This window comes from Globicephala melas, chromosome 1, assembly GCF_963455315.2.
Source record: "Globicephala melas chromosome 1, mGloMel1.2, whole genome shotgun sequence".
NCBI classification, from domain to species: Eukaryota; Metazoa; Chordata; class Mammalia; order Artiodactyla; family Delphinidae; genus Globicephala; species Globicephala melas.
Genome location: NC_083314.1, coordinates 135,755,481 through 135,776,062, shown reverse-complemented (window position 1 = coordinate 135,776,062; position 20,582 = coordinate 135,755,481). Strand labels below are relative to the sequence as shown.

The window sequence follows — 20,582 nt, the reverse complement described above, 5'->3', positions numbered from 1 at the left end:
TTGAATTATTTCCTCTGTCAGGTTTCTCTAACTTTTATCTGTCTAGTCTTTGCTCAAGTGAATTTTTTCCCTTGGGCAGCATTCTCTGCTGGCCACCACAATTTCATAATCTCACAATCATTCATCACTTTCCATTGAGCACCTGAAGCATTGCCACTTTATCATTAAGGTCTGCTTCCTGGGGACTCTTGACAATGGAGTTGCCACCTTTGTGTTTGACATGCTGTAAAAGTTGAGTGTATCGTTTTGTTGTGCTCAGTACATTCCCAGCCTCATTTGGGAGATGCCACATTCCAGCTCTAACTAGAAACTATTCGGTCAAATGCACGGCACTGGGTCAAAGCTTCTTGCTACCAGCAAAGATGACCATACCATATTAGATGAAAAAATTCCTTGGGTTCTTTAAAGCACAATTTGCAAAGTAAGAGATGACCAGAGCCCTTTAACTTTTTAGCTGCAGATTTTAACTCAGACAGTAATGGATTCCAAGATTTACCATTCAGTGTATGAAGCCCGAAGTTTTACCAGTTTTTCTACAAGCTCTCTGGCTGTTTGCCAGGTTAAAAATATTTTTTTAAGTTTACATTTATTTGTATGGTTACTTTATTAATTTCTGTACCACTCATATATTTAATCATTCATTGAACCATCAACAAATATTTACTGAGTGCCAGACACTGTTCGAGGGATATGACAGTGAATCATTAAATGGATGGAAAAGCTATTTACTAATATGGAGAAGAGAGAAGAGCCAGTATGAGGGGTGGAAGGTGACAAGAATTCTAGTTCGAATGGGTTATGTTCAAGATGCCCTCAATTATGTGATTGAAGACAAAACTTTATATTGTCTCAGTGTTGTATCCCAAGCCCATAGTAGGAGCCTTGGAATATTTTTGGATAGGTTAAAGGTTGCATGAATGAAAGGATCCCATCAGGTCATCTGCAACGTATGGACTGGACTCTTGTTTCCACTCCAAACCCCTATTTCTACTCTTTAAAAACTACAGATGCCATTCTGAACCTCAGAGTCCTAGCCACTCTAATTATTAGTCAGAAAATGCTCCAGTCCTACAGCTACAGTAGGGAACAAAAATCCCGTGTCCGGGGATCAATAGAGATGCATCCTTTTTTGACAGATGGGATGGTGGTAGAAAGTGTGGCCAGTCTCACTTAGTTGTTCTTCGTTTTATGAGTCACCCTCAATATTAGGAAAGTCTTACTTTCCAAATATTTAGGTATTCCTTTGTTTTCTCTTTGCAGGGCCTTCTTGAGTTTAAAGATTTAAACTGCAAAAAGTAAAGGAAAAATAAATACTCTCATCTGCTTTTACTTGGCAGTTGTTTTTCTGGCCCTCATTGGGGAGTGAGAGCCGCCATCTCGGCGTTACTTGGTTTGAGTGTCTTCAGCCCTTCCCGTGTGCTGTTCTTACCCTTCAGCAGGCTTCACGAATCACCCTTCCACTTCAAGGGCAGAAATCTTCCCAGGAAAGATTATTAAGCACCTCACATACGTTTTTTAAATCTAATGTAATCTTCTTCCTGTATCAGTGAAACTCAGCAGGGTTCAAATATAAGGGAATGATGGTTGTCTGAGCCTTTCATCAGTTTGTATGAGCAGAGGGCCAACAATTTAGCAGGGGTCACTGCCTACCTACTCAGCCTGTGGGTTCCCCTGCTATAACTAACATCTATGCGTTTCTGAGTTTGGCTTTGAAATGGCCAAAAAAAAAGGCAACATAAACCTTCTATGTAAAGTGAGGCACCCAAATTGCATGGGTTCATTAAGTGATCATTTACTACAGACTTCAAAAAATTTCATCCTGAATTAGTCCCTAGAAATTTCCTTGAAAGGAGTATAAGAGCTTTAACAATGAATTATTGTCTATGGAAATCTCAGCATGAAAGGGGATCCGTATGTGCAAACTAGAATTTGTCATATGTAATGTCAGTTAAATCAGGTCTAATCTACCAAATACATTTTTTATTGCCTGCTTCATTAAAAAGGCTCTTAAGGTAATGAATAATCTTCAGCTTCACCAAGGATTATTAATGCCTTTATAACTCATGTCCACTGAAAATAGAAAGACAGCTTGAAACTCTACCCTCATCTAGCCTCCATGTTTGTCTTAGAGCTTTAAGGAAGAAAATCTATCAGACCTCTCCAGGGTTAAATGCTGTCACACGAGCAGTTACTAGGAATTGGGTCAGGAGAAGAAATTTTAAAAGGAAGTTGAATCCAGTTTAAAAGCTGTGGCAAAACAAGTCTTTCTCTCATTAACTCTGATGTTTTCTTTTCCTACAGCAAGTCCACATGCGACACCATCAACTCTTCATTTTCCAACATCACCCATCATCCAGCAGCCTGGGCCTTACTTCTCCCACCCAGCCATCCGCTATCACCCTCAGGAGACGCTGAAAGAGTTTGTCCAACTTGTCTGCCCTGATGCTGGTCAGCAGGCTGGACAGGTGGGGTTCCTCAATGTAAGGAAACTTCTTTTTTTTTTTTTTTCAATTTTTTAGAAATATTAACCGAACGTAAAAATAACAAGGGAAGACCTTATGACCATATGACGTTGTGCTCTGATGTTGTGTTGACTGACTGCAGGCAAATGTCATATTTATTCTAGATTGTGGGAAAGTTAACTTACTCTAAGAGGGATTGGCCAGGGTTTAAAAACAGTGTTTGTGTTAACTTCGCAACTGTCAAGTTTATGGATATAAATCATCTCAAGGGTGAACTGTGTAACCTTCTAAGGTCTGTGGGCAGATAATTCCACCTCATGCATACTAACCCAAGGGCTCACGCAGTTAACAAAATAGAAAGACCAAATAGTTTGAAATAATGATTTTGGGTGGTAGGGAGAGGTAGGGGGAGGAGGGGGCACAGATGGTTCAGATCAACTAAGTTGATATTTTTAAAAAATAGTCCTCTAACACTTTACATCAAGTTGACCAGTACTTGAACTCAAGATTCTAGAAGTAGTTTATTATAGTTTGTTATTTCTGCAAGTAGTTATCTTTCCCACTTATCTTTGTATAAAGCTAAATAGTATTCAGTAGTTTCGAATGGAGGTTTTCATTTTTTCTCAAATAAACCAAATCACAATTTGAAACGATATTCCTAATGTAAAAGTGATTTTTTAAAATCACAAATTTTATTTCAAATATAGAACCAAATGTTTGCAATGGAGAGCTCTATCCCAAGGCCAATAATAATAACAATGAATTGGAAATAATGACCAGCATAAAGCCAAATGTGATTTTCATTTTCTCCTAATAACTGTAATGAAGCCACAGATGGGCCATAATTATTACTGCCTAATTTAGAATATTATATCACACGACCCTATCACCGATTTTCTTCCCTCGAAGAAATACCTGATTCTGCATATCTGAGACAGAACAGGCAGCCTTGACTAATGTCTGGTGATGTGTTAGCAGATACATTTCTGTCTAGACAACAAATCAATATGGACCCTTTTTTCTTTTTGCTTGTGTATTCATTTGCTTGGCTTATTCTAAAGCATTCACTTGTGGACTTTTAGCCCACTCAGAAATGACACACAGGCAAGTTTGTTGGCAAGAAAGCACAACATTCTGACTGTCGGATGAGATTGTCTTTGAGGAACAATACTAAATATATAAGTGAATGTTGATGAGGCAGTGATACTTCCTCTGCAGAATTACTAAGCTTAAACTTAAAAGCCTGGGCCAGCAACTGAATTTTGATTCAGGACTAGATCCTAAGTAGGAGCTGTTATTGTTGGTTGAATAGTGTCACTGAAGACCAGAGGCAGAAAGGCCACTTGGGAAGCCATGGAAAACTGAAGTGATCACCAGCATCAAGCATCTGACTTTTAAAATTTCTAACTCTTTTTTAATAGTCCTGACATCATCCCCTATAACTATCAAATGACCAGTTTTGCATTTTGATCAAAATTTTATAGGGTTTAAGGCAGGTCCTTCATGGGACTGTTTCGAAAAACTCAAAAATAAATGGATTTTATTGCTTTCTTCAGAAGGAAACTTTTCTTTTGTTAAAGAGCTGTTACTTGGTTGTTCTAACATCAGGCAGCCAGATAAATATGACTCCTAAGGCATATGCTTATATAATTTAAATCAAAATTAGAAGTGATATTTTTCCTTAGCAGAATTTTGACAGCTGAATTCTAAAGTTTCTGTGCCTGATGTTATACAATATGTGAAAGAAATTTTTTATGTTCACTTAACATATTTATTAAATGTTATATAATATCAACTTTGAAGAGTGAAAATAAAATATTTTTTTAATCTCAAATGCATATTTAGGAAACTTTGTTATATCTGTATAAATAGACATGATGGAATAATTCCACAATCTATAAAACACTTATATATTAAATCAATATTCAATAATCATGAGAATGATGACAAAAGTCACAGTTAATACAGAATCAAAACATACCAAGCAAAAGTTAGCAGGTCATTTTCTAGAATCAGATGCAAAGAAGGTCAGAGTCGTTCAAGAGGTAAGCTTAGAGTGCATTGAGCATGTGTGCCTAAGACTGTACTTTTGTGGAATGCCTTAAGAGCAACCCACAGCTCTTCATCCATATGCTCTTACGGAAGAATTCAAGTAGCTAGAATACTTAGTAATTTATGTGAAAGGTGCCTAAGGAATCTTTTGTTTTCCGAAGCGGCTAATGGTTCTATCTGTGTCTTCTTTCTCTTGTGCGTGTTTTGTTTGGTTCCCACCCTGGCAGCCCAACGGGAGTAGCCAAGGCAAAGTGCACAACCCATTCCTCCCCACCCCCATGTTGCCACCACCGCCGCCACCACCGATGGCCAGGCCTGTGCCTCTGCCGGTGCCAGACACAAAGCCTCCGACCACGTCAGCGGAAGGAGGCGCAGCGTCCCCCACCTCACCAAGTAAGTATGGCTGAGATGCGGCGCCGGTCGCCGGTCATGCTCTGCACACGTGAATGCACACCTACACCTGGCCCCTCACTGCATAGGCTTCAGTGAAAGGCACGATCCCCAGCGATGGCTGTAGCATGAGTTTGTAGAACCAAGACCAGATCAGAGCAAACAGCACTCTAGGGTGCTGCCAACCACATCAGGTGTGGAAACGACTGGGTGTTTGGGTGGATGAAATGGTGTAACTACATGCCAAGGGCTGAAGTCAAGATATGAAGTATTAAATTTTGCCTATTATTTGAGTGGCTTTGCATGCTATCCTCATGATCATCAAACAGCATCTACTTTTATGGATTCTTATTAGAAAGAGTTCCTCATGCTTCTTAGAGCCCTGCCTTCCAGTAACTTACAATCCAAGAGAAATGCACGTGATGAGGTACCAAGGTTAATGCACCTCATCCATCAAATAGAAAAAAAGTTTAGATCAAAGTAACCGGTTCAAAGGTGTGTACGTTGAACATTCGCGAAGAATAAGAGCCTGGCAGAAGGTCAGAGCCAGTAGCCATGGCAGCTGCGTGGCTAGGCTTGGCAGAGGGAGGAGATGGAAGATGAAACTGGAAGGAAAGAGAAAAGAAATCTTGGCTTGTCTCTGAAAAGTATGGGAACATGTGATCAGACAGTATAGGATTTCAAAACCTTTTGGAATAATGGGAATCATTACTTGATGAATTAGAGGGAGAACAGCTCTCCTGATATTTTAAAGATGACAGGGAATAGAAGTAGCTTAAACACATAAATTTGGCTTTTCTTAGTACCTGAAACAATGACTAAAAGAGTGACAGCTGGAGGCAGAGTTCCCAGGTGATGGTTGGACTACCTGACCTTGACGGGGGTGTGATGACCACCTTCTCTGAAGCTTTACAGAGAGATCAAAGCACAGGAAAGAATGGGAACTGTGACAGTGCCCCTAAGGAGAGGAGGTCTTCAAGGAGGTGAGGCTGAATGCAAGGAATCTACTGAGGAAAAGATGAGCATAGACCACGAAAGAAGTGTTAAGATCAAGAACTTGAGCAGCAGTTATAGAAGTTGAATGGAGGAGAGCACAAGAAGAAACGTCTTATCGACATAAGCTTTGGGATTGGACAACCACTTGGATGAATATAGTGAAGGATGAAGGATGATTCAGACTTCTCAGCACTGGGGACACGAGTACAGGACGGAAGGAGCCAAAGAGAAAAAATGAGCCTCTTGTGACACTGTGACATTGTGACACTGTGTTCATTGGATTTAATTTTGGTGACACTGAATCCCAAATGTCTAGAGTCTCTCTTGGGCATGGATGAGCTTTGGGCTATCTAGTACGTATTCACTTTGATAACACATGTAGCAGTGAGTGGCCCTGTGCATGGATTCTGGTTTCATAGCAAAAAGATTGAGGGTCTAGGGCCAATTCTGGGGAGGCTTACCTCTCTTGGTAAGAGGTGGTTCAACACTTTTCAACAAAGGAGAAAACTCTTGAGTGTCCAGTGACATAGGAAGCAAACTAGGCTTGCTCTAAGCATCTTGGAAGCTCAGCTTAGAAAAGAAGCTTCTGAGAAGCAGAAGCTCATAGGCCTGTCCTGCTTATTGTGTATTCATGTAACATCTTCAAAGGAGTCAGAGAAATAATCATCTCCAAACTCTATTTAGATCTAGTCACTGGGGATGTTGACTTACACATCGGCAGCCATGTGCTTAAACTGTGCTCTGTACATGCCTCTGGGTACCACTTTTCTGTTCATCTTCTCTCTGTATGTTCAGGACATTGGCAGAACCCTCAAAAAGCTTTGTTTGATGTTCTTTTTATTCTGTGTAGACATATCCTCACCTCCACCATCAATGTCTCATGCATCTGTAGTGCATTTTCCAGTAACGGCGATGGGGCTTTTCTGAGGCACTGTGGACGAGTGGAAATACCCTGGGCAGCTAGCTGTTGAAGTCTAAAGGATAGGGGCTCAAACCCTCACCTTTCACACTGCTAGCTCTATTTCTCTACCAACCCCAGTTTCCTCATCTGTAGAACGTGGGTGATAATACCTAGCTGGCAGGGTTATGTGAAATCAGCCACCATAAGCACTACCACCAGATAAATTGGAGCATTTTATTATCTGCCAAAACTCTTACCTAGTGGAAGCCTCCAGGCTTGGCTAATGAAAAAATATTCCTGTAGGACATGTAGAAGCTACTCAGTCCCTCAATCAGGTTGATACCTTTGGGTCCCTTCCCCGGACTCCACTCCATGGATTGGCTCTAATGCCTTGTATAAAAAGATACCCATGGTCCTCTTGTGCCCAGCCTCAAGCATTCTTTCAACATGATGGGAAGAAGTGTAGAGGGGGTCTGGGCAGATCCGGTTATGATTGCATGTTCATTAGCACAGTGTTTAGAGATTTTTGGAAAGAGAATATCAGGAAAGGGGACCCAAAGTTTGATATTTACATAATAATTTGAAACTTACTTTTTGAATCCTAGAATTCTAGGAATGTAGACAAAACAAAGGGTCCTACTGATGGTATAGAAAGGTTTTTATCATCATAAATCTTAGCCTTTTTGGTCTTTTCTGGGGTTTGCTGAATTCACAGTCATATGTTGTTTCACAGCAATTCTCACCTGACCATCTTCTACTTTATTATTAAGACAGTGATATTCTGGGAAACCGGTCATTTATAGCATAAGAGAAGCCTCTCAAGTTAAAAATCTCAAAGCCTACCAGTCCACATTGGGAAGAGATTTAAGAACCCCTGCACAACAAATCCTCTTCCATGCCCCAATTTCTGAACTAATTGATAAATAAAATACAAGAAAAAAAATCAGATGGAAGACTAGACTATAACCTCTACTATTAGGAAATTTATTTTCTAGCTACAGGCGAATGTGCTTCCTAATGCTGAAACACAAACAAACCCACCCAGTCGCTGGCAGTGCAGGAGCACCGCAGGCCTTCCCATGGGAGGGGGCTGCCCTCCTGTGTAGAGCTGATGGAGGTCCAGGTGGCTCTGTGCTTCCTGGCAGCACCTGTCTCCCTAAGGGAAAGAGGAGAGGAAGGGGTGGGACGAGTCACGTCCAGTGTCTACTTCCAATCGCTACAATAAGTGAGGGAGTGGAGAGGCCCAAGAGTGTATGGGAGGGAAAAGATACCAAGAGTGCTGTAACCCCTCTTCCTTAACATTCATCTTTGATAACTACCTTCTTTCATTCATTTATTCATCCTTCATATATCGAGTATCCGTCATGTGCCAAGGACTGTGTTAGCCCCTGGGGATACAAAGATGATTCATCCCTGCTCTAAAGAAATGTGGGATTTATTGCAGGAGACAGCTGGGAAACGGGTAGCTCACACTGACAACACTGGGACAGGGGTGCACATAGGTGCCACAAGAGACTTGGGAGGGATTTGGGTCCAGATGCGGAGCCTCAGGTAAGATTTTTTTGGAGTGAGTGACTTCTAAGCTGTTTAGTAGGAATATCATTCTGGTGTTTTAAGTCTGAGAGAGAAGGTAGAACTTCTCTTCAGAAACCAGCTTGTGGGTGGAAGGAGGGGGTGTCTAAAATTGGATTACCACTGGATAAAAATTTAGAGCAAAAGTATATTTCATAAATTCTGTGCTTTCTTAGAAATTAAAACCACAGGATGGTTGGATCCTGGTTATCTTTGTCAGTTTATTAGAGCTCAACTTTAGTGAGGAGAAACATCACAACAGAGTATTAAGTACAGATGTTCAGTATCCCAACAGTATGTCTGAAATTGAGGCTTTTTCAAAAACACTAACTGTATAACCTAGGACAGCCTTTCCTATTGAGGGAAGATGACTTGCAATAAAAAAAGATTTAAAAAGTAAAAGTAGGAAATCATACCCAGGATCACCTATATTACCAGCTTTTCTGGGCCTGGACTCCTGTGTCTGTTGGAATAATACTTTGCTCTACACACTCTCATAGGTAGATTGTCAGGATGAACTGGGGTGACAGATGTGCTGTGCTATAGACAGTTAAAAGTCCAAGACATCATTTTTAATATGCTCTTATAATGAAATACAAATGGATACCAGCCTAAAGCAGAATATATACTTTTAAACTAATCAGTTGCCTCTGGCACCAGTATGCAACTTTGCAGCTGTGGCCAGGAAAACAGGGTAAGGCAGATTTGGGGAGGGACATGTTTGCCTATAAAATAAATAGATTTTAATGGGAAAAATCTTTACCAGTGCCTTAAAAAACAGAGTAGCGAGGGTGGAAATAAGAGTTCTGCTGTCTCTCAAGGAGGACATTCATACTGTTGACTCGTTTGGAGAAAGATTGATATACTATGCCTGATCTCTTTAGGATACCATGACAAATAGAAAGGATAACTGGTTAAGAGTAATTCACAGTGGATGGGTTCCATTCCCGCTGATTAACTGGGTTTAGATACCCAGCGAGAGATTATCACTTCCTTCATCCATTCAGTAAATAGTTATTGACCATCCACTATGTGCCAGCAGTGTTCCAGATGCTAGGATTATGCAGGAAATGAAAGAAATAAAAAGCCCTGATCTTGCGGAGCTTTCATTTTACAGAAGGAAGAAAGGCGATAAATAAAATAATAAGTCTAATAGGTAGGAGTGATGTAAGGTGGTGATACATAAGTGCTACGTAGGAAAATGAAGCACAGAGGGGTTGGGATTAGTGGGGTTGGGATACAACTTAGATAGGATGGTTGGAGAAGGCCTGTCTGAGAGGGGGAGATTTGAACAAAGGTCTGACAGAGGTGAGAGGGTGAGCCATGAGACTGTAGAGGGAAGCGCTTTGCAAGCAGGAGGATCAGACAGTCCAGCCCGCATGTTTAAGGAACAACCCGGAGGCCAGTGTGGTGAGAGCAGAGTGAGTGAATGAGTGAAAGTAGGGGGAGGCCAGGTCTGAGGGGTAATGTGGATGAATGTGGGTGTGACTGGGAGATGGTGGGGGGGCGAGAGGGTGCGGAGGAAGGAGGTTCTTACAGGCCATGGTTAGGACTTTGGCATTTTCTCTGAGTGAGATGGGGAGCAGAGGAGTGATACTGCCTAGGTTTTTCGTTTGTTTTATTTTTTTTTGCGGAACGTGGGCCTCTCAGTGTTGTGGCCTCTCCCGTTGCGGAGCACAGGCTCCGGACGCGCAGGCTCAGCGGCCATGGCTCACGGGCCCAGCCACTCCGCGGCATGGGGGATCTTCCCGGACTGGGGCACGAACCCGCGTCCCCTGCATTGGCAGGCGGACTCTCAACCACTGCGCCACCAGGGAAGCCCCCTACCTAGGTTTTAATGGAAACTCTTTGAAGGCTTTGTTGAAAATAGGTTTCAGGGGGCAAGAATTAAAGCAGGAAGACCAGTTAAGAGGCTTTTTAAAAAAATCAATACATATGATGAGTGTCTTCTGCATGCCAGCCACTATTCTAGGTGCAAGGGATGCAAAAGTGAACAAAGCAGACAATCGCCTTCCCTTGTGGAGCTTAGCTAGAGGGAGGGGACAAACAATAATTAAAGAATAAGTAAACTAGTAATTTAGGGACCAGTAAGTACAATGGAGAAAACTAACACGGGGAGGGGAGGTGACACACCATTGCAATAATGCAAGCAAGAGTTGCTAATGACCTGTACCAGCATCCGGGCAGTAGGGGTGGTGAGAAATATTTGAAAGGTAAAGCTGATAGGATTTACTGACACATTAGATGTGGGTTGAGAAGAAGAAAAAAAAAAACACTAGAGAAACAGCAATGACTCCTAGGTTTTTGACCTGAGCAGTTGGAAGGACGGAGTTGCCATAAACGGAGACGGGAAAAATTGCAGGAAGAGCAGTTCTGGGCAAGGGGTGGGGATCAGAAGTTTGGTTTGACCAAGTTATATTTGGAGATGCCTATTAGGTATCTTACTGGTGAGACCAATTATAATAACATCCTACCTACTGCAGTTGTTTGCCGTGTACTCAGTTTTTCCACATGTACCATCTCATTAATTGCGGAGGGACTCCTTTGCAAACATGTAATAAAACAAGTGGCTATTCCTGTGAGTCCTGAGGACAACAGCTCCAGAATAGGAGAAATCTCTCATTACATTTGGGTCTGTTTGTGGTATGATAATTCAAAATCCACTATTCATTTTCTTAATTGCATTGTAAGATTCAATTTTTTTTATAATAGGTTGGCACAAAGAACATACTATAAAAATGGACTTTTCCAGAAAAGAAACTGAAGATTGGCATCATAGCTTAGAATTATAATGAAAAGAAAGAAACACTTTTGAATTATGATGGAAGATAAAACATGCATATTTTCCTTTTTTAAATTAATTATGAACACAAAAACTCAATTTAAAAATGCATAAAAGACTTATAAACAATTTTCTCCATGCCTTCTTAGCCATGAACTTGTGATTTTTTAAAACTAGAATTCTGTTAAATTAGAAGCATGTAATAACAAGTTCCCTTTTTTATTTTTATATCTCTGATGAATCTTGTATATATTCATTATATGAATGAGTTTGAACCTGTTAACCAGAAAGATAATAATCTGACGGGGATTGAAATTTCCTAGTGTAATAATTAACATATGTTCAATGCTTTTTGGTTAGCAAAGCTCTTTACACATGTATGTTATCTCGTTCCGTCTTCCTAAGACTCCTGTGAGGTCAGGATTTTATAGATAAGGAAACTGAGATTCCAGAGTGGAGGTTACTTTCCCAAGATTATATAATCCCATGGTAGCTTGGTACTAGCTCCTACTGTAGCCAAATTACAAAGCAATGGGACTTGATTTTCGGTTACCGAGCAGGCACAACTGTCTGCTCTCGTCTGAAATTAATAACACAACAAACCATTGAGCTTTTATTAATGTGTCAAGCACTTTAAAAAATGTTTTTTATGTATTATCTTGTTTTAATCCTCACATTAGTGCTATGAAGTACGTACTTTAAAAAGTAAATACCCTAACTGCGAAAGACAAGGCACGAAGATATAGGTAACTTTCTCAGGGTCGGACAGCCAAGGGTAGCAGCGTCATGACTCACACCCAGCCACTTTGAACCTGTAGTTCATGCACTTGGCCAGAGCATCCGGAGCCCAAAGTTTCCATGTTTGCAGTGAAGACCCTGGGGGAATAGTACAGAGGAAGATATTATTGGTCATTTATACTTTAGTGTGGATTGGCTTCTGTTGCTGAGAGGAACTTTTGTTAGCAGGGAAAGGAAGAGAGTAGAAGATCTGGAGGTAGATAAGACAAAAATAGCAAAAAAGGTAGACAAACAGGAGCTGTAGCTAAAGGCAGATTGTCTTTATTCCCCACTGCTCTCCAGAGCTTGAACTGTTGCTGAATGCTTAGGAGAATTACTTTCTGAGTTTTCACCCAAATGATGACAGCTCTCTTTTTCACCAACACGTTTTTATGTGTAAAACACACAATTTTAATCAGTAATTGAATTTAGAGCAAATCAGTGAATGATATGTCATATTTACACAATTTTTAAATGACTAAGGACTGTATTTCCTCTTTCAGAGAAGAGCCAGTGGATAAGGACAAGAAAGAATTAAAAAAAAGGGGGGGGCTTCCCTAGTGGCGCAGTGGTTGAGAGTCCGCCTGCCGATGCAGGGGACATGGGTTCATGCCCCGGTCCGGGAAGATCCCACATGCCGCGGAGCGGCTGGGCCCGTGAGCCATGGCCGCTGAGCCTGCGCGTCCGGAGCCTGTGCTCCGCAACGGGAGAGGCCACAGCAGTGAGAGGCCCGCGTACCGCAAAAAAAAAAGAAGTTAGCGGCTTCCTTTCACAAAACAGTTTTTCATTACTGATGCCTGCACTATTCCTTTAGTCTTTAAATTTTTAAAAAAAATTTACATTCAGTGAAATTCACTCTTTAGTGTACAGTTCTATGAGTTTTATAACATCATAGATTCTTCCAGCCAACACCAGACAGGATACAGAACAATTCTAAAGAACTCACTCCTCTTTCTTATCTACTCTTTCTTATCTACTCTTCAGTTATTGTCTGATGTCACTTAGTGCCAGGGAACTTATTTTACTTTGATCTCTCTATTTCCACATTGATATTTATTCTTCTGTCAGTATTGCTACTATCCCCATTATATTTTAACTTTTTATAGTCTTCTAAATTAGAAAGAGACCTACATAACTACAGTACTTTAGTATATGATAATAGTGACATTTCTTATTGGAAGAGGGAAAGGGATTATTCAGTAAAGTATATTGGGATGACTGAGTAACTGTCCAGAAAAAATAAAATTCCTTACACCAAAATAAATTCCAGGTGGTGCAAAAATATAACATAGAAATATTAAGCCTTAAAATACCAAGAAAAAAATAGGAGAAACTTTTTGTGGAATATTGGAGTGAGAAAGGCCTTTCAAATAATACAAAAAAAACAGAATCCATGAAAAGAAAACTGATAAGTTCTGCTCTAAAAGTATTAAAAATGTATACATTGGGAAAAAAACACCATAGACAAAGTCAAAAGACAATGATAAAGTGGGAAAAATATTTGCAACACCTGTGGCAGAGGGCTAAATTATGTAATACATAAATAGTTTTTTTTTAACATCTTTATTGGGGTATAATTGCTTTACAATGGTGTGTTAGTTTCTGCTTTATAACAAAGTGAATCAGTTATACATATACATATGTTCCCATATCTCTTCCCTCTTGCATCTCCTCCCTCCCCCCCTCCCTATCCCACCCCTCCAGGCACTATAAATAGTTTTGTATGTTTTTCTTTTTAACATCTTTATTGGGGTATAATTGCTTTACAATGGTGTGTTAGTTTCTGCTTTATAACAAAGTGAATCAGTTATACATATACATATGTTCCCATATGTCTTCCCTCTTGCGTCTCCCTCCCTCCCACTCTCCCTATCCCACCCCTCCAGGTTGTCACAAAGCACCGAGCCAATATCCCTGTGCCATGCGGCTGCTTCCCACTAGCTATCTACCTTACGTTTGTTAGTGTGTATATGTCCATGACTCTCTCTCGCCCTGTCACAGCTCACCCTTCCCCCTCCCCATATCCTCAAGTCCGTTCTCCAGTAGGTCTGTGTCTTTATTCCTGTCTTACCTCTAGGTTCTTCATGACATTTTTTTTTCTTAAATTCCATATATATGTGTTAGCATATGGTATTTGTCTTTTTCTTTCTGACTTACTTCACTCTGTATGACAGACTCTAGGTCCATCCACCTCATTACAAATAGCTCAATTTCGTTTCTTTTTATGGCTGAGTAATATTCCATTGTATATATGTGCCACATCTTCTTTATCCATTCATCCGATGATGGACACTTAGGTTGTTTCCGTCTCCGGGCTATTGTAAATAGAGCTGCAATGAACATTTTGGTACATGACTCTTTTTGAATTTTGGGTTTCTCAGGGTATATGCCCAGTAGTGGGATTGCTGGGTCATATGGTAGTTCTATTTGTAGTTTTTTAAGGAACCTCCATACTGTTCTCCATAGTGGCTGTACCAATTCACATTCCCACCAGCAGTGCAAGAGTGTTCCGTTTTCTCCACAGCCTCTCCAGCATTTATTGTTTCTAGATATTTTGATGATGGCCATTCTGACTGGTGTGAGATGATATCTCATTGTAGTTTTCATTTGCATTTCTCTAATGATTAATGATGTTGAGCATTGTTTCATGTGTTTGTTGGCAGTCTGTATATCTTCTTTGGAGAAATGTCTATTTAGGTCTTCTGCCCATTTTTGGATTGGGTTGTTTGTTTTTTTGTTATTGAGCTGCATGAGCTGCTTGTAAATTTGGGAGATTAATCCTTTGTCAGTTGCTTCATTTGCAAATATTTTCTCCCATTCTGAGGGTTGTCTTTTGGTCTTGTTTATGGTTTCCTTTACTGTGTAAAACCTTTAAAGTTTCATTAGGTCCCATTTGTTTATTTTTGTTTTTATTTCCATTACTCTAGGAGGTGGGTCAGAAAGGATCTTGCTGTGATTTATGTCATAGAGTGTTCTGCCTATGTTTTCCTCTAAGAGTTTGATAGTTTCTGGCCTTACATTTAGGTCTTTAATCCATTTTGAGCTTATTTTTGTGTATGGTGTTAGGGAGTGATCTAATCTCATACTTCTACATGTACCTGTCCAGTTTTCCCAGCACCACTTATTGAAGAGGCTGTCCTTTCTCCACTGTACATTCCTGCCACCTTTATCAAAGATAAGGTGTCCATATGTGTGTGGGTTTATCTCTGGGCTTTCTATCCTGTTCCATTGATCTATCTTTCTGTTTTTGTGCCAGTACCATACTGTCTTGATTACTGTAGCTTTGGAGTACAGCCTGAAGTCAGGGAGCCTGATTCCTCCAACTCCGTTTTTCGTTCTCAAGATTGCTTTGGCTATTCGGGGTCTTTTGTGTTTCCATACAAATTGTGAAATTTTTTGTTCTAGTACTGTGAAAAATGCCAGTGGTAGTTTGATAGGGATTGCATTGAATCTATAGATTGCTTTGGGTAGTAGAGTCATTTTCACAATGTTGATTCTTCCAATCCAAGAACATGGTATATCTCTCCATCTATTTGTATAATCTTTAATTTCTTTCATCAGTGTCTGATAATTTTCTGCATACAGGTCTTTTGTCTCCTTAGGTAGGTTTATTCCTAGATATTTTATTCTTTTTGTTGCAATGGTAAATGGGAGTGTTTTCTTCATTTCACTTTCAGATTTTTCATCATTAGTGTATAGGAATGCCAGAGATTTCTGTGCATTAATTTTGTATCCTGCTACTTTATCAAATTCATTGATTAGCTCTAGTAGTTTTCTGGTAGCATCTTTAGGATTCTCTAAGTATAGTATCATGTCATCTGCCAACAGTGACAGCTTTACTTCTTCTTTTCCGATTTGGATTCCTTTTATTTCCTTTTCTTCTCTGATTGCTGTGGCTAAAACTTCCAAAACTATGTTGAATAAGAGTGGTGAGAGTGGGCAACCTTGTCTTTTTCCTGATCTTAGTGGAAATGCTTTCAGTTTTTCACCATTGAGGATGATGTTGGCTGTGGGCTTGTCATATATGGCCTTTATTATGTTGAGGAAAGTTCCCTCTATGCCTACTTTCTGGAAAGTTTTTATCATAAATGGGTGTTGAATTTTGTCAAAAGCTTTCTCTGCATCTATTGAGATGATCATATGGTTTTTCTCCTTCAATTTGTTAATATGGTTTATCACATTGATAGATTTGCGTATATTGAAGAATCCTTGCATTCCTGGAATAAACCCCACTTGATCATGGTGTATGATCCTTTTAATGTGCTGTTGGATTCTGTGTGCTAGTATTTTGTTGAGGATTTTTGCATCTATGTTCATCAGTGATATTGGCCTGTAGTTTTCTTTCTTTGTGACATCCTTGTTTGGTTTTGGTATCAAGGTGATGGTGGCCTCGTAGAAGGAATTTGGAAGTCCTCTACTATGAATGTGTTACTGTCGATTTCCCCTTTTATGGCTGTTAGTATTTGCCTTATGTATTGAGGTGCTCCTATGTTGGGTGCACAAATATTTACAATTGTTATATCTTCTTCTTGGATCGATCCCTTGATCATTATGTAGTGTCCTTCTTTGTCTCTTTTAATAGTCCTTATTTTAAAGACCATTTTGTCTGATATGAGAATTGCTACTCCAGCTTTCTTTTGGTTTCCATTTGCATGGAATATCTTTTTCCATCCCCTTACTTTCAGTCTGTATGTGTCTCTGGGTCTGAAGTGGGTCTCTTGTAGACAGCATATATAAGGGTCTTGTTTTTGTATCCATTCAGCCAATCTGTGTCTTTTGGTGGGAGCATTTAGTCCATTTACGTTTAAGGTAATTATCGATATGTATGTTCCTATTCCCATTTTCTAAATTGTTTTGGGTTCGTTATTATAGGTCTTTTCCTTCTCTTGTGTTTCTTGTCTAGAGAAGTTCCTTTAGCATTTGTTGTAAAGCTGGTTTGATGGTGCTGAACTCTCTCAGCTTTTGCTTGTCTGTAAAGGTTTTAATTTCTCCATCGAATCTGAATGAGATCCTTGCTGGGTAGAGTAGTCTTGGTTGCAGGTTTTTCTCCTTCATCACTTTCAGTATGTCCTGCCACTCCCTTCTGGCTTGTAGGGTTTCTGCTGAGAGATCAGCTGTTAACCTTATGGGGATTCCCTTGTGTGTTATTTGTTGTTTTTCCCTTGCTGCTTTTAATATGCTTTCTTTGTATTTAATTTTTGACAGTTTGATTAATGTGTGTCTTGGCGTATTTCTCCTTGGATTTATCCTGTATGGGACTCTCTGTGCTTCCTGGACTTGATTAACTATCTCCTTTCCCATATTAGGGAAGTTTTCAACTATAATCTCTTCAAATATTTTCTCAGTCCCTTTCTTCTTCTCTTCTTCTTCTGGAACCCCTATAATTCGAATGTTGGTGCGTTTAATGTTGTCCCAGAGGTCTCTGAGACTGTCCTCAGTTCTTTTCATTCTTTTTTCTTTATTCTGCTCTGCAGTAGTTATTTCCACTATTTTATCTTCCAGGTCACTTATCTGTTCTTCTGCCTCAGTTTTTCTGCTATTGATCCCATCTAGAGTACTTTTAATTTCATTTATTGTGTTGTTCATTGTTGCTTGTTTCATCTTTATTTCTTCTAGGTCCTTGTTAACTGTTTCTTGCATTTTGTCCATTCTATTTCCAAGATTTTGGATCATCCTTACTATCATTATTCTGAATTCTTTTTCAGGTAGACTGCCTATTTCCTCTTCATTTGTTAGGTCTGGTGCATTTTTATCTTGCCCCTTTATCTGCTGTGTGTTTTTCTGTCTTCTCATTTTGCTTATCTTACTGTGTTTGGGGTCTCCTTTTTGCAGGCTGCAGGTTCGTAGTTTCCGCTGTTTTTGATGTCTGTCTCCAGTGGCTAAGGTTGGTTCAGTGGGTTGTGTAGGCTTCCTGGTGTAGGGGACTAGTGCCTGTGTTGTGGTGGATGAGGCTGGATCTTGTCTCTCTAGTTGGCAGGTTCACTTCTGGTGGTGTGTTTTGGGGTGTCTGTGGCCTTATTATGATGTTAGGCAGCTTCTCTGCTAATGAGTGGGGTTGTGTTCCTGTTTTGCTAGTTGTTTGGCATAGGTTATCCAGCACTGTAGCTTGCTGGTCGTTGAGTGAAGCTGGGTGCTGATTTTAAGATGGAGGTCTCTGGGAGATTTTCGCCATTTGATATTACGTGGAGCTGGGAGGTCTCTTGTTGACCAGTGTCCTGAAGTTGGCTCTCCTACCTCAGAGGCAGAGCCCTGACTCCTGGCTGGAGCACCAAGAGCCTTTCATCCACACGGCTCCTCAATTTGGGATGACTCGTTGTCTATTCAGGTATTCCACAAATGCAGGGTACATCAAGTTGATTGTGGAGCTTTAATCTGCTGTTTCTGAGGCTTTTGGGAGGTCTGAGGTCTTCTGCCAGCCTTCAGTAGGTGTTCTGTAGGAGTTGTTCCACGTGTAGATGTATTTCTGGTGTATCTGTGGGGAGGAAGGTGATCTCCGCGTCTTACTCTTCAGCCATCTTCAAGGTCCCCCCTCTGAATAGTTTTTTAAAGTCAGTAAGAGAGACCAATAATCCAACAGAAAGACAACAAAATGATATAAACATAGAGAAATGGAAAACATTTGAAAGATGTCTCATTCATGTAGCATAAAAGCAATACAAATTAAAACTCGAATGGTATTTTTACCTATCAGATTAGCAAAGATCAAAAAGGATCTTGACACAATCTTGGTAAGTGTGTGGGAAACAGGCACACTCCTATACTGTTAGAGGACTGTAAATTGGTTCAACCTCTTCAGAGGACAATTTTGTTTTATATATATTTATATATGTGTGTGTGTGTGTGTGTGTATAAATTTTAAATGTAAGCCATGCATTGTGTTGGACATGTGAGCAAAGATATACATCAAGTGTTCATTGCAACAGTGATTATAATAAAAGATTGGTAACACCAGTCATATCCACCAATATGATATACATTAGAAACCCTTTAAAAGTAAGGGTAGGGGGACTTCCCTGGTGGTCCAGTGGTAAAGAATCCGCCTTACAATGCAGGGGACGCGGTTCGATCCCTGGTCAGGGAACTGAGATCCCACATGCCGCGGGGCAACTAAGCCCTTGCGCCACAACTACTGAGCTCCCGCATCTCAACTAGAGAGCCCATGTGCCGCAAACTAAAGAGCCCACACGACCTGGAGCCTGTGCACCACGACTAGAGAGAGAAAACCCGCACGCCACAGCTAGAGAGAAGCCCACGCGCCGCAACGAAAGATACCGCGTGCTTCAACGAAGATCCTGCGTGCCGCAACCCGACGCAGCCAAAAATAAGTAAAATAAGAAGTAAATAAATAATAAATCTTTTAAAAGAAAAAGTAAGGATAGGTCTGTATGAATTCATGGAATAATCTGAGTTATATTAAGTAAGCAAAAGAGAGCACTAAGAAAAAGTATGTATAGAATACCTACTGCCATAGAGTGGAGGATGTATATACACACTTGACTGTGTGTTGAAGGATGGAAACTGATTCATTGGGGGGTAGTTCTTTAGTGCCTTGCCCAACGAGAATGAAAGATATTATTGAGTTTTAAATCCCCTTTTATGTCAAATATAATGCTTTGTTTAATTTTTAAAGTATTTGTCCAATGAACTAAAATTCTTCTTTATACCCCAACCACTAACTGTAGTGACCAAAACTCACACAGTGGAGGCAGGGAAGGGGGGTGGTCCATAAAATCCTTGGCAAATTTTATACATCTAGTTTTTAGTTGCCCTAACCTGAACTTCGGGTGTGATAGCAAAAATATGTGCTCTTTCTGGTAAAGAATACTATTCTTTTTCCCTCACAGAGAACATGGAATTGAGTACAAAGTTAGCATTTTCACTCTCAGTAGCTATTATTTGGTCACAAGTTCTGCTTTAGGAACCCATTGGATACAGATGCACACATGCTATCTTAAGTCATAATTTTTCATAAATACTTTTTGCAGAGTACTTCTACTTTTTGTACAACCCAAGTTTTTAATGTCTAAATTTGAAAAGGAAAAAGAAAAATAATTATTGGAAATCAGGCACTTCGATAGGTATTTTCATATGCGTTACCTTAGTTGCACTTGATCGTTATTTTAATCCGCAGAATTGGACTCGTTAGCCCTCTTTTTAAAAAGAGAAAACTGAGACTGAACCAGAATTCAAATCGGGGTCTGTTGGACTCTAAAGCCCCGTGCTTTCTACTCTACCAGGACACTTACCGTGTTTCAAGATATAATATCATACACCTTTCCTCTGAAAATCCTAAGACACACCATAAAGAACTTTTTTTTCTTTTTTGGCCTCACTGCGTGGCATGTAGGATCTTAGTTCCCCAACCAGGGATCACACCTGTGCCCCCTGCACTGGAAGCGGGGAGTCTCAACCAGTGGACCGCCAGGGAAGTCCCAAAGAACTTTTAAATTATTCCAATAAAAACTCTTGGGTACTTTGAATTGGATGAAAAACAGGAATGAGAGCAGGAAAAAAGAGAGAAGAAATGAACTTTGTAAAGAAGGAGTGAGTTACAAAAGAGAGCAGACAATAGATGATTACATTCATTTAGGTTATCATAACCCATGCAGGTCTTATTTTTGCCTCAGTTTTTTACTTTTTCAGATGACAG

The 20,582-nt window shown here is 40.1% G+C and overlaps 1 protein-coding gene across 10 annotated transcripts in view; it reads left to right on the top strand.

Annotated features, from left to right (window-relative positions):
* NFIA (nuclear factor I A) overlaps nucleotides 1-20,582 on the top strand; it is a 595,358-nt gene that overhangs the window by 529,763 nt on the left and 45,013 nt on the right. For 7 of the 10 annotated variants that reach the window (XM_060304976.1, XM_060304962.1, XM_060304956.1 and 4 more), the window contains 2 exons: nucleotides 2,302-2,480; nucleotides 4,742-4,907. In XM_060304976.1, coding sequence (XP_060160959.1) covers nucleotides 2,302-2,480; nucleotides 4,742-4,907 — 345 coding nt within the window. The remainder of the gene's footprint in view (nucleotides 1-2,301; nucleotides 2,481-4,741; nucleotides 4,908-20,582) is intronic. The other 3 variants (XM_060304981.1, XM_060304960.1, XM_060304988.1) reach the window with 1 other exon arrangement.